The 14,707-nt window shown below is 36.1% G+C and overlaps 1 protein-coding gene across 1 annotated transcript; it reads right to left on the bottom strand.

Annotated features, from left to right (window-relative positions):
* Positions 1 to 11,779: 11,779 nt before the first annotated feature.
* LOC104361875 (leukotriene B4 receptor 1) lies at positions 11,780 to 14,293 on the bottom strand. The gene has a single exon (XM_032998538.2). The coding sequence runs from the start codon at positions 14,174 to 14,176 to the stop codon at positions 13,166 to 13,168; it is 1,011 nt and encodes a 336-aa protein (XP_032854429.1). The 5' UTR covers positions 14,177 to 14,293; the 3' UTR covers positions 11,780 to 13,165.
* Between the last annotated feature and the right edge of the window lie 414 nt (positions 14,294 to 14,707).

Genomic DNA, 14,707 nt, shown 5'->3' with positions numbered 1-14,707 from the left:
GGGCAAGGGTAATTTTTTTGCCATTTTATCAGGTTAAACAACCTGTAGTCAGATGAGTTCCAGAGGAGGATCAAGGTAAGCAGTGGGTTCATGTAGCCAAGAGCAGAAAGGATTACAGGAAAAGGGTGGAGGGAAGAGTGAAGTCCGATTTGGCTTCATTAAGCTTTTAATTTCATTTAAGACCTCTTCTGAAGTCATAGGGAGCCAGTTCTGTAAATTAACCACCTTTTTTAAATACCTTAAGTTAGATGGTGAGAACTGTGCCACTGCCATCATTCAAGTACACAGAAGAAGGGCTAGTAGTATTCTTAAGCACTTTCCAAACTTGTATCTTCAGATTCTCATGTCTTTTCTGTTCATGTTAACCAAATCATGCCCCCAAAAGTTCAAGTAAAGTATAATTAGTAATATCCTCAACTGCCAGTCTCTCCCTTCCTATTTTTCTCCACAGCACTGCTTTTTTTATTATAGTACTTGAAGTTTTATATGCTTTCAGGAGGAAGCTAGCATTAGATTTGCATACTTGTGGGTTTTTATTACAAATTTCATTATGCCTGTTGGGTTTTATTTTTAGCCTCAAAAACCTTACATTATGCAAATAGATCACAATCTACATTTTCAAATTTTCATTTCCCAGTGGTATTCACTGCTTTCTTGTTTATAGAGACTTTGGTTATACATTCAAAATTTTCCTGCTTCTTTGATATACCTTATATATACTTTGATATACCATAGTCAGGAAGGTTCTGTATAGTATTCAGACTGAATTTAGCCAATTTAATACTATTTTTTCTTCCCTCTTTCTACTATCCTGGCTGCTTATTATTATTAAATGAAGTTTGAGCAAAGGGTGAAACAAGGATTCTACTGCCTATAGATACAGATGTACAAACATGCTGTGAACATGCAGCTTATCACATGCTCTGCAGAAGCTGTCTGCAACCTGTTCTTTCTCTAGTTTATTATGTGCTATTGCTACACAGAAGCGGACTTTATGATACGTCGTTGGCCAACAGGTACTTGCATACAATATATTCAGGCTGGGTGACCGTGCTGGGCCCTTCTTTCTTAATACACAGAATTATTTCCTTCTGGGAGTTACAACATTTAAATATCTTTAGATAGTAGATGCATCTCATATTTCAAGCAATTATGCACATGGCAATAGACTACACATGTGAAGAAACTGTTTTAGATATCAGAAATATAATCAGGCAGAATAAAATACATCTTAGGAAATTATTCTAAAAGAAAAAAATCCTTGGAACTAGCTTTCTGTTTAGGAAGATTTTTATACTTCAGTTCCTCTGCAAATCTAAACATTCAGCACATACTTAATTTTCAATTTGGGAGTGGTCACATTAAAGTCAATGAGAGTAAATAATGTACACAACAGTTATGCAGGAACAAACTCCTTTCACAACTAGGGATCTTCCCTACTTTTTTAACATATATATAACTTCAGTAAAAACAATTTATTTATCCTGTGAAAAAATGTGACACTCTCTATATACTCAATCTCTCCCTATATATAACAGTGTATGTGTATGCATAAAGATGTGTGCACACAAACACAAACTGTTATTGTACACTGATTGGTTCTTTGTGCTGATTGAGCAAAAGGTAAAATGATGATTCATTAGCTCATTAAATTTTTTCTAAATATATATCTTCTCCATTTTCTAGTGAATATGTGAATATTGTGGGTTATAAAAGAAATAAATGCCCGAGGCAATGAGATAGGTGTGTAACATAGAATTTAAATGCTAAGTGAAGGAGCTGTGTGTCATCTGCAGCATCCACCCAGTTCAACATACTGAGCAACAGGGTGAAAAATGGAGAGCTGTGAAGGCATGAACAATACCTCAGCAAAATCAGCTTCCCGTTGGATGGTTCTTTCTAAATGCAATGATTCATCATGGACAGTCCAACTGGGAGACAATGTTTAGACTCATGAAGACAGCTGTTCATGATAAATAGCTGAAACTAAGATAATGCCTGAGATAAATATATTGTAGACTGAGAAGGAAGTCCATCTGAGATGGATGTATAAGACATATGGCCTTCACCTTCTTTGGCTTCTCTGAAGTATAAATTGCCCAAAATTAAACTCATCTACAAAAATCTGTCCTGTACTATTGTGCTCATTACATCTAAATGGAAAATATACAACCAATTTGAAACATAATTTTAAAGGTCTGATGTTAAAAAAACAAATCATGATACAGCATACCAGAAAATACATTTTCAGAAAGTAAAAATCAGGGATGATACAACAGAGGTCTTAAGTATATTAATAAATTTAAAAATTAAAGCTTGTGTTATCAATGAAAAATTGCTAGGCTTCAGAGTGCATTTCGAATTTGTTGCAAGTCTGAGTCTACAATGTTGTTTTGGTTGTAGTTTGACACTAGAATAAAAAACACTCATTTTGTTCTGTGGGCTTCTAAGGCATTTTAAGGTAGCCTCTGGGCTAATTTCTAAAAGGAGGGATTATATGTGAGAGACATAAACAAGTATTTATGTGTGATCTTCTTTGTAAAGGTAAGAAGTAACAACCTGGGGTTCCAGTCTGACCTCTGAGACGTGTTGAAATCAAATACCTAAAGAGTAAGTGTTCACTCTGAAGACTGCTATTTTTCAGTTTATGCAGAAATTTTTTTTTTCACATAAAAATTGCTGTTTGAGATTGTTTTGTGACTATATATTCCTTGCTTTTGTTTAAAACTTCTTTAGAGACTTTTCAAACCAAAAGCTGAAACTTCTGCTTTAATCAAGATGTGAGAAGTTTTGCCTGTAAAGGCAATTATTTATATCCTTAATGTATACATTATACATATATACTCTTTGTTCATTCTAACTATACTTGGAGCAATTGTTAATTTTTAAATTTTAATGTAATTTTCTCTGTTATTATTTCTCCCTTATTCTCAATCTAGGAAGCCAGTTGCAAAACCCTACTAAGTTTAATTCCATACTAGTTTAAGAAGTTTACCTTCCTGAAATACCAATTCTATAAAAAGCCAAAAAGGTCTTTTAATAATAAGATTTTCGAAGTAGTTTGCCTGCCTGTGCTATATGCTGATAATTTTGTTAGACCTATACTTAACTATGACAATATATTATTACACTTTTCCCTTAACCTGCAACTTGTTGTGTAGCCTTGGGTGTCTCCCTTCACCTTCCATTTTCCTATCTGTGAACTAGGAGAAATAACAGCATGGACTGGTGTCACAGATAGCGCAGCCTCTGTCAGTTGTGCAGAGGTTTTTGCTTGCCTGCAGGTCATCAAGACAGCATCCATAATCCATTCTTACCTTTGGCTTGCATTTTGAGGCATGATGGAATTTCTACAGAAATGTTTTGTATTAAATACAAAACTGAAGTCTTTGTCCAGAATCATCAGCCATCTAAAGTTTCCAGGAATGTGACTTCTACTCAGAAAAACCACAAACAAAAATCTTCTTCTGAGATACATGTAATGTTGGGGCATTGAAAGGACTGCCCTCCTGACCCCCAGTTTACATCCTGAGGCAGTAGATAGGGTTACTTCATATCATTGCCTTAGCTTGTATAACTGGTCATAAAATTAAAGTGTTTTAAAATTCCTGCAAAACTACTTATTTCCATGAACACCTGCAGCCCTGGTTTCCATAGGACAGTTACAAAGTTAGTAGAGAAATATTTCTTTACTTTTACAGCCTTTCTTACGATGGCATCCTCCTATTTTCTTGTTGATTCAACAGAGTCCCCTCAATTCTGTTAACTGCTGCAAAGAGGCAGTTTTCCATTTCCTGAGCTTCTTTTTACACAGGTGAAAAACTTTCTTCCTTAAAGAAGAAATATTTTTATGCTGTATTGGTTTATGTGCTATCATGTAATCACTAATTATACAACCAGAGTTAGCGTTTAAACAACAGATTTTAGAGATAGACTAGATAAACAGATTTAAGGGATTTTAGAGATGAACTGTTCAAAGCAGTTCATGGTGTTACAGAAAGAGAGAAATCCTTAGGTTTTTCTGCCATTGGATTTTTTAGTAATTACTATTCCTTTAATACAGCTCTTTGAAGAACTGAATAAAATATAATATGAATCAAAATATGGGAAAATGCTAGTTTAAGAGAATAATCTTTGTCTTCTGTTTCAGACAAACCAAATCGGGTTTCCCCTTTTTTTTTTTTGTGGTTCACTTTATAGAAAAATACCGATCTGAGGCATGTTTCCACATCACAGTCACAGTCTATACCAGGGATCAGAGACACCATCATACTTCGCCTTAAACAGGAACAGCGGTGAGCTACTTTGCATGTGGAAGGGGAAGAAGTAAAAAGAAATGGAAGTGGTTTTGGCTAAAGCAGCTAAGGTGAAAACCCTGTGTTTACACTTAGCCTGAAAGTATGAAACTTCACTTCCCATGCATATCAATGTCACACTCTGTGTGTTTAATTTTGCCTGTAAATGTAGAAAAATAGAAGGGATTTCCTTGGCATACAAAAAGTAATGGCAAGGTAGGACATTTGGGGGAGTAAATTTATTCTATATCTGTCTCACTATGTTACTCTGACACGCTGAAAAAGAGCTAGAAATGAGTACACCTGAAATCAAACTTGCCACTGCAGAGCTGGGAGGTCTGGCACAGGGTGAAGCCACATGGGCAGCTCCCTGGTCTGGGGTAGCACGGTCCCAGCTCCTTCAGAAATGGTGTTTCCAAGCTGTCATAAACATTTAGGAACTAAGCAAGTACAATTGCAGCTGAAGCACAGAAAGAGATGTTATCTCTCCTAATGCAAGGAGAAATTTGTATGTGAGGAAAGTGTAAAACAGACTAAGTTGTCAGGTCTTCTTGGGCTAGAGGCCTGCTCACCTCCCACAGCTCCCTCACCTATTGGTGAAAAGGGCAGGAAAGACTCTGTGGGTTCTTAAATGTTTTCATTCCCTTTGATATAGCTTAACATTTGTGGATTAGACAAGTAATTTAAAACACTAAGTTAACATCACTAACTCTCTCTGAAACTATCAGTGTGCCTAAATCTATTTATGTGTGTAAAATTACAAAACAACAAGGAAACAAGTATTTTATAGCTAATGCAATATGAATTTGATGCTTAGGAAATGCATCATTATGTTTTTAAGCACATGCCAAGCATTTTTTCTTGTTTGCTATTGTGCTCAGGATGCTAAATATTTAACTTTATTCAACCAATGTCATTCACCTAACTGAAATGAAAGATCATATCACATGGCCAATCCAACAGTTACATTGGGCTATTCAATCATCTGGTTAACTTCAAAGTTCAGTGATCCAAAGCAGGTGAAATTCTCAGTGCAATTTGTGATAACATCTTTGCAATCAGAACAGTGTATGGTTTCCTAGCTCCTTTGCTCACAGAATTTCCATATATTTCCAATGGTGAAAAGTTAAGACTTCTTTTTCTGTATCTCAGAGGAAGCAAAATATCTACCTGTGTTTCAAAGACAGAGAAACTGTAATAAGACTTGGAAGCTTAAGAAAAGAACAAGGGTTAGATGTAGGAAAAAGACTCTGAAGTTCTCACCTTAAAATTCTTCTTCAGATGTAATACTAAATTTACAAGGAATGTAAATATCAGTGAAAAAGTGGCAACCTTGAAACGTTAAAAAGGACAACCAACATTTTTTTCTTTGAGGCTCCCCCCTCTTTATACAAAGTTGCTCCACTGAAGCCATTGCATAAAATGGCAATTGAAGCTTGTGAGTATTAGTCCATGAATAATTTGTGTAATCCTGTTCTTATTCTTTGGTGTTTCCATTGCTGCTGAGAATGTATCAGCTCTCCAAGTGCACTAATAAGCCTTGATGACCCTGATTAGCACCACCTGAGGTCTCCATGCCACAGACCCTGCCTATAGGTCCTGGAGTCCACATAAACTCAGGCCTGGAGTGTCAGTCCTTACCTGAGCTATGTTGTTGGAGCGCCTGTTTTGAGTTTTGCCAGAGCTGTGTGCAGTCATGTACCTTGTTACAGGCCCTGACCTATGGACTGGGTTCCTGGCTTGGCCTCAGCCTTGACTTACTGCTGTGGTCCTGCTTGGTGATCACTGGGCTGTAGTTGATGTTGGTTACTCTTATTAGACCTGATCCTGACCCTGACATACAGATGGATTTCCTGGCCTGACCCTTGGACCAGCCCTGTCTGCATAACAACAGGAGCCCTGAGTGAACTCATGGAGAAAGAAAGTCCTTCATTTTTCATGTTACTTTAGTCATCACAGTGTAAGGTGTGTAATGTAAAGTGACTGTTTTTTAGTGTAATATACAATGTAAGTCCTGGGGTAGAATGGATATTTATGGAAAGATGTAGGTAGAATACTTCAATTCATGAGCTTTTTCTTCCTAGAACTACTTACAACAAGTTCTTCAGCAAAATCAATTTCTTCTGATTCTGATCTTTTTAAAAGTAGGATTAGTCAATTTGTGTAATGCTGTTCAGTTTGATAAATATAAGAGGATTATGCAAAGCCTTGTTCGTAGACAGATTCTAAAAGCATTACATGCAGAAACTAAATGCTGTAATAGAGAAAATGGGAATCAAATCTATTTGGTTCTGTTTTCTGCTTTACTCTTAACACTTCTCCTTTTTTCTTAAAGACAAAGTGATTTTCTTACCATGGACATCTTTAAGACTGCAAAAACTATTCCAAAATTTATCACAGTGAAGTCAAGACATTTTGAAGCTTTTTGAGAGCACTTTAAAACTACCAAGAGCCTAGAAATCACTACTATCACCTGGGATGAGATTTCAGCTGTTCAAATTCAAGCGTCAGGGTCTAGCTCAACATATTTATTGATGGTTTGGGGGGGGGGGCAAAGGAGGAAGTAATTTTAAGGAGAGGCTTTTCACAAACTGTCATGAGGTAATTATATTTTGTCAAAATTTCTCAGCCTGCCTAGTTTATTCAATGTTTTAAATAATATGGGCTTGGGTTCCTAAAGAGTAAGGAAAGAATCAGCTAGATCACTCTGAAATGAAAAGAACTTGGAAACTTGGATGATTAATATACTGTTGTGCTTTTTTGTGAATCTTTCTGTCTCAATGACATGAACCTTAAAATACCATTCACAGCTGAAATAATGAACAAAGCACCTCACCAGCTGTTTCAGTGATTTTGAGTACGAGTATTGTAATTAGGCCTAACTTTTTAAAATGGAAGAGCCACATGGTGGCAGGAGAGAACAAGGCATGTAAAAAGATAGCTACACTAATTGCCTCCTTCAGTTTTAACTACATCATGTTCCCTTTTACAGCATAGCTGAAGGTTCGTGGCTACAAATGGATGCAAACATAATTAGTTACAATGTTTAAAAAAGTGTCTGACGTTTAAGCTTCTGATAGTACTCACTAAGTTCAATAGGGAATCATACAGTGAATGTTAATATTACAATAACTGTTGAAGTTATGTAGTACACTTAGGATATGGAATCTGCAACATGTTTTTAGATTGTCTACACTGCCACATCTTACCATAGCACGAGTTGTCAATGACTACAAGTGATCTTCACATAGCTGTTTTCCTATTGTCACTTTTATGGTGATACTACCAGGTTAATGACAGGCCATAAACGGTGCTTCAAAATAATAATCCTCTGAAAAGAAAGTATTTGGCCTTCATTTTTTATGTAATGTACTACATCACAAACAGGTCTGCTACACAAAACCAGAAAGTCAGCTTTTCCACTTTAAGTTCTACTAAGAGTGGTCCAAACTACTAACCCTCTGATTGAAGACCACCTGGACATATACTTCAGTGTATTGTAATTATGGATGCCCACGTTTCTAGATGTCTCAGTACTGCTAGCACTGTTTCCTAGTTAATAGCCAGTGGAAACAGTGATGCACTTAGTTTTATACATTGTTAGTATCTATACAATTGCAGCCAAAACTGGAGTGTAACCACTTACCTCTGCAATCAAAATGCAGTTCAGGTAGTTGATTTCTATTAAATTAAGTGGATTTTGCAGTTGTAGCAGATGTATAATATTAATAACTTACAAGTTGTGACTGTTTAGCATGTACTGTAAGACTTTATAATATCCTTTCCAATATTTTAATCACTTGAATCACTGACTTCACACATTCCATAAAACTAATTTTCTCATAATCTGAACCTTTCTTCCAATTTAAATGCATCTAGTTTAAAATATTGAATCCTTAGTAAGAACCACCAACATGACTTTCAAAATAATTGATTTAAGGGGAAAGAAGACAGGAGGGAATATAATACCATACGGTTCTACTATCTCTATACCTATCAGTGCAAGAATATTCTTAGCTCTGTAAACAGTGTTGTAAAATTTCTGAAATCCTAGTGGCCATCATCATAGCCCTGGCCACACCCAACTCAATGCTAACAGGAGCAGCATAAGATACCCTCTCAGAGGACAGGGTTATATATCTTTAAAGAAACTATGTTTTATTGATTTTTTTTTCTTTAACCTATTAACAACCAACAGAGATCTAGTTGAGGAGTTTTCTAATAACTGTTTTAGTGATTAACTGATCTGACAAGAAAGCATTTGCAAAAACTTGAAACTGCCTTGCAACAGAATAGTTCTCACTTCCCTCTCTGCATACTCAGCTTTTATAGCTCAACTTCCCAATTTCATGCCAAGGCCACATTCTTCTGAATAATCTTAACTGACTTATTTCTCACTTGCTTTTCCACTCCAATCAAATATACTTTTTTCCCTTACTCTTCCCTTCTCCCTATAGATGCAGAAAAGGGAGTAATACAAGAGTTGTAATATATACAACCAGAGGAAAACATCACCATTGTTAATATTCACTCATTCTGCATCTTCTAAAATATTATGGATCAGACTCTTGCTTGTATGTGAAAGAATCTGCATGCCTATGTAGTCTCCATGCCATGTTAGCTTCCAAGTTCTTTTACTCCTTTCATCCAAGTCCTGCATGCAAGTCTTTGTTTTAGTCCCATCAATAGTAACCCTAAGCGTTTCATAACTGCAGTCTTAACTGTCTTTAAAATCTCTCTTAACTTTTGCTCTGCTTCTTCCTACACAATGTTCTGCTGGTTTTGTTAAATCAAAAAAAAAAAAAAAATTCTTTAGTATAATGTAGTTGTCCTGTTTCTGTCTACAAATAAGGATCTCTGATTTCCCTTGTGTTACCTCTTAAATTACAAGCTGCCTCAATATCCACAAAGCTCCACTGTATTAATCCAGACCTCTGTAATAATTATTTTACCATGATGCTTACAGAAAACTTTTGGTGTCAGTAGGCAACAAAAAGTGTAAGACTGATACTTTTTCTTTGTGTTCTTTTTTAATCCTTCTTGTATATTGGCTGTGTATGAACTAAAAATAATTCAGGCTCTCCTTCACTATGTTAATACAGCATGAATTCACTTTATGCAGTGTGATCCTACTACATTAAATGTGATAAATTCCTGATGTATACCCATGGAATGTTCACAGCAAGCTTCAGGCTGGGTAAGACTTTAATGTTAGAGATCAATGTTAAGAGATTATTAATTTTTACAAACATGAGAAATTCAAACCATCTAGTTACCTCCTAGTACTTGGTGTTCTAAGCAGTGTTGCACTGATTCCACATAATGTTCCCTGTACTTCAGTGTAACTGAGGTGATTTGACTCAGGTGACTGAAATGGCCCTTTCATGCCTTCTTCCTTGCTGTGTCATGAGAAATAGCTGGACACTGAAACCACAGAGACAGACTTCATAAACAAGGACAGAAAAGTTAGGAAGTAAGAAAAATAAGAGGAACTCAAATAAGACGAAACATCTTTTTTTCTCAGAAGGGTCTGAGTGTCTCAAGAGTTACTAGTAAGACTGCTCTCACCTTCGGGTCACTGCTTTGAACTAGCTTGAACAATCAAGGAATGTCTTTGCTTTCTATTAATCTTCCAATACATCTATAAGATGGATACGTAATGTAGTCAATAAGAACCATGAAGTATCACTATCACAGGATGCAGTATTTTGGACCAAATCTGTGCTAGGTCTTAGGTTTGGCTGGGATTTAGTACTTTAGGAAATAAGAATGTCCTCTGTCTACTGGCTGAATGGGCCTATTGGAATCCCTGTAGTCTTGTGACAAGAGCATGTTAGCATCGACGAAGTGGTAAATCTCACTAAATTGATAAACCTGTTAAAGGAAGAAGCAGACAAACTTGTCATCAGCTTAGACTTCTACATTGACTCTTATTGACCAAGTTATATCATGGCTGTGTTGCCAAAAATAGAGTTTATTTGTCTGTGCATACCAACGTTTGCAAGAATTAACTCTATTTGCTCTGTAGAAAAGTGAAATTAGTTAAAGTTGCTGTTTTAGCATCTTTTACCACTCCTCCAACAGCCTTCAAAAGAAACATACTTCTTAAAGATGACTGACTACTGGAGACAGCTGTCCAAGACCACTAATATGAACATATGAGGACTATTCTAGCTCCTTGATGGACTACATGTTTTACAAGTACTTCACTACTGCAGTTGAGTAAAAAAGTGGAGAAAATGGGGGAACTCAACATTGAGGCAGAAAATTCATGCTATCTGCTGTCAAAGCACAGAGGTAAAATATAGCTAATGTGCTTCCCTTTGGTTTGTTGACCATAAGAAATGTTGTTTAGCTAACTTAGTTTAGGTTTCTATCTGAAGTACTGTAATTTCAGTGGAGGCGCAGCACCGAGTAGTAAATGAGTCTGAATCCTCAGAGTAACAGCTTTCAGTTCAAAACTGCCTTAACTGAATTCATTATTCCCTAGAATGTATTTACTGATCTGTGGATGTCACTAATTCCTTTTTTAAGATTCCTGGATGCTGGGCAGGATGCAGCCCAAGCAGCAAAGTTCACTTGTCAGTGACAGGATAAAAAGAAAAGAAAAAAGGTCTGACTCACTATTCCTTATCCATTGATTTAAAACAAACAAAAAAACAAACACCACTGCTGTAGGCAGTATTTCACAGACTATTTATCTGGCCACCAATCCCTTTATAGCCTGTCCTGGGTTAGACATAGCTGAGCACAGGATACTTAACATGAAGTCAATGGCCCAAAACGTTGTTTGAATAGCAAATGGCACAAAAAAAGACTGCTTCATTCATGAGGTAGGTGATGCACACAGAGAGATGGTTAGGGGTTTAACCCAATTCCTAACCAGAAGTTTGGTTATACCTAGGTATAGGGCACAAACTGATAGAAAGGAAAATTCCAGTCAGATAGCTTGTACTAAAATTTGTCTGGGTCTTTGTCTTTTCCCAACTTGTAAGTTGTGAAATGCTTGGCTCCTTGTGGCCTGGAACTCTAGCTCAATTGCAGTGCTCATGTGCTTATTATCTCCTCATCTGTTCTGTGTTGTTGAATAGTGACTCCTGTCTCAAGAGCATATTGCAAAATACAGCTTCACTTTTTTGTGCAGCAGATAACTAAAGTTGCTGCCTTTATTGTGAGATAATGCCACATTGCTATCCTGAATATACTAATAGCAATTAAAAAGCCATTAGTGGTGTGAAAAAAGAGTGGTAGGTAGATGGGGTAAAGTCTAATGGATTTCATCTGCTGCTTATTCTTTAATGCAAACAGGGTCTTGCTAAAGTTTTATTTATTTTAATTTCAGTGAAGGAGTCCCATTGATAGAAAGCCCTCCGTGATGTGGAATTTCTTCTGTTGAGTAGAAAAAATTACTTTTTCATAACAAGCAGGAATAACAAATACATATGTGAAGCTTAGAGAAATATTCTTCCATTAACAGGTAAGGATTTTACTTCCCCAGGTTTATTTCCGTTTACAAGCTAAATTAATACAACTCAAATATCCTTGTTTGTTACATAATCAGATTTTGAAAATTAAGTTCTAGGTAATATTTGTCATTTCTTTGTAAAGATGAGCAACATAGCTATTTATCAGCTACCTAGAATGTACAGGAGATTACAATACCTTTCTTAGTAATCAGTAGTTATCTTGATCTTATTACAAGTTACTGACTTAAAAATAAGCAAGAGTAAGTACAAAAAATGTGAGGCATAATTGAAATGAAAAAAACTTCAAAAGCAAACACTTGATGCTATGCAGTTTTTCCACACATTCACAAAACTAAAATAAGGTCCTTGCAAGTGCTAAATTTATTGGCTTGTTATGGCAAAGTCCACTCTATTCCACAGCAGAAGAAAAAAATAATGGCTTTATTTGCAAGGTGAAGTTCTTATGATATTAGACACTTTGTACTGGTACCATAATTTTCTTACACATAAAAAATGTCATCAAGGATCTCTCCTTCCCTCCCAGCAGAGCCTGATCCAATCCCCCCATAATTTAATAGATATCTTGGAAGCCTGACTGAATCAAGCTTTTTGAGGATACTCATAGGATGTATATTTAATATATCAATAGTTTAATTGGCACTGAAGTATGCAATGCATTTGACATCAAATAGAGCATGAAGTCTCTAACTGTGTTTGCCACACAACACAGAAACCTCCTGTTTTTTTCTGGAGGCCCGTCACACTTCACATTTTACTTGTTAAAACCTATTAGCACAAGATAATTCAGTAAATGAGCTTGACCGTGTATACAACCCTCATTACTTTCAAACCTAAATAAATCAATGAATAAAAATAGCTATATATTTTTCATCTACACAGAGGTTTTATGTGTATTTAATATACTTTAAAACCATTACCCGTATCAAGAATTTAAGTATGATCTCTTAAAACTTTAAATTATATAAGGACTTTTGAGCAGCTAACATTTTTTTCCAAAGGAAAACTTAGTTTTACACTTGCAAAGCTTCTGTTTTCCACATACAGTCCTTTTCTGTTTTCTTCATACAGACTTTCTAGAAATCACAAATAATTTTAATGGAAAGCAAAAATACTGTATTCTTTACACTTTGAGATTCTAGCCACCTTGCTGAGATTCTCAGCACCAGTGAAATGATGCTGATTTCATGACGTGGATAGTAACTTAGGAACTGAACTAGGTTGCCAACGACAATTCTTTTATAACTCACAAACCAAACCCAAATAACATTTACCTGTCTCTAGCTTTACTTGGACTGCTTAGTAAATGAAGCTGCGAGTATGAGGAGAAAAAAAAACTGAAGGAATGACACAGAATCACATTATTCACTAAGTCTATGTTCCTTGTTAGAGATTTTCTGTGCTTACTAAAGTATCTTCTTGTTTGGTTACAACCAAACTTTTTTTCTTGTCTTCCTCTGTTACAGTCTGACTCATCTGTTCAAACAGCTTTGATATCTTGGCAAACCTCAGGTGATTCTGAAATCTTCGTGCAGCAAAAGCATAAAGCAGAGGGTTAATACAGCTACTGATGAATACAAGTGCTCCAGAGATGTACACTCCTCTGTCTACAATTTCATCCAGTGCCAAAGACATTTCCTCATTAGAGTGTTCTATCTGGATTGAAATAATATCTAGGATGTTAAAGAGATGATGAGGGAACCAGCATAAAATGAATGCCACCACAATGCTGGCAATGAGCCGTTCCGATCGCTGCTTAGATTGGTAAGTCATTCTGCTTATTCTTCTCGCAACACACATGTAACAAGTGCAAATAATTAAAAAAGGGATTACAAAACCTGCAAGAGTTTCCAGCAAAAGATATGACACCTTCTGTCTATTAGAAGAGTAGTTGCGACATGTGCACAGTAGTCCACCATTCATTTCTTCTGTCTCTTGAAATGGAATGACAGAAATGCCGAAAGTAATAGACAGGAACCAAATGAGGAACATGACTAAAGAAATCTTTTCTTTTGTTTTGTATCTTTGAATTGTGAAAGGGTAAAACACAGCCATTAACCGCTCCAAGCTCAATGCTGTAATTAGAAATATACTAGCATACATGCTGCAGTAAATAATGAAAACCAGTATTTTGCAGAAGATGATGCCAAAAACCCATGAGTCAGCAAACGAGTAAATCCAAATTGGTAAAGTAATCAGTACGAGGACATCTGCAATGGCCAGGTTCAAGATCAGCAGGACTGAAGGAGATATTTGCTTCATTTTTGTACAAACAGTCCATATGATGATGCAATTTCCAGGGGTCCCGATAATAAATGACAAGCTCAGTATCATGCAGACTACTGACCTCACAATATTCCACGTCGAGTGGACACTGCTTTCCTCAGCTTGACTCATTCTGGAAATTCTTCAGTTGTTCTTGATTGCCAATATCCTTGGTGCTTTGCACTCTGCTTTAATTCTGAAGGTGTTAGTGAACCATGAGAGAGAAAATTCTCTAACTGATACTCTGTAGACCAGTATGTCATATGAGCTCACATCCTAATGCTCACTCTTACAGACATTTGACCACATATGGCAGTTCCTGTTGTTTAGGAAGACAGTGTGCATTTTTGCATACAAAGCAAAAGTAAAAATACAGTGTAGCGTCTGACTTTGATTTTAGTTTTACATCCACTGTACTTCAGCAGCATTTAAAACATGTCGGTGGTCTTTCAGAAGTGTCCCTATTTAAAGAAGCTTGCTACTTTGTTAAAGTTATTGATCTAACCAACAGCTATGAGGAGAAAGAAACCCTCTTAATGCTATATACTCCTGTTTGTATGAATAACTCAACATTTTATTTTCTACAAGCCAAAAAAAGATGGGTGGCAGATAAACCACAAATGTGCATTATATATTTGACATGAAATTACATTCCAAAGCATA

This window comes from Tyto alba, unplaced genomic scaffold (genome assembly GCF_018691265.1).
Source record: "Tyto alba isolate M040663 unplaced genomic scaffold, T.alba_DEE_v4.0 Super-Scaffold_26, whole genome shotgun sequence".
In the NCBI taxonomy this organism is placed as follows: domain Eukaryota; kingdom Metazoa; phylum Chordata; class Aves; order Strigiformes; family Tytonidae; genus Tyto; species Tyto alba.
Note: the sequence above shows the minus strand (reverse complement) of the source record. Positions and strands in the feature narration are given on the sequence as shown.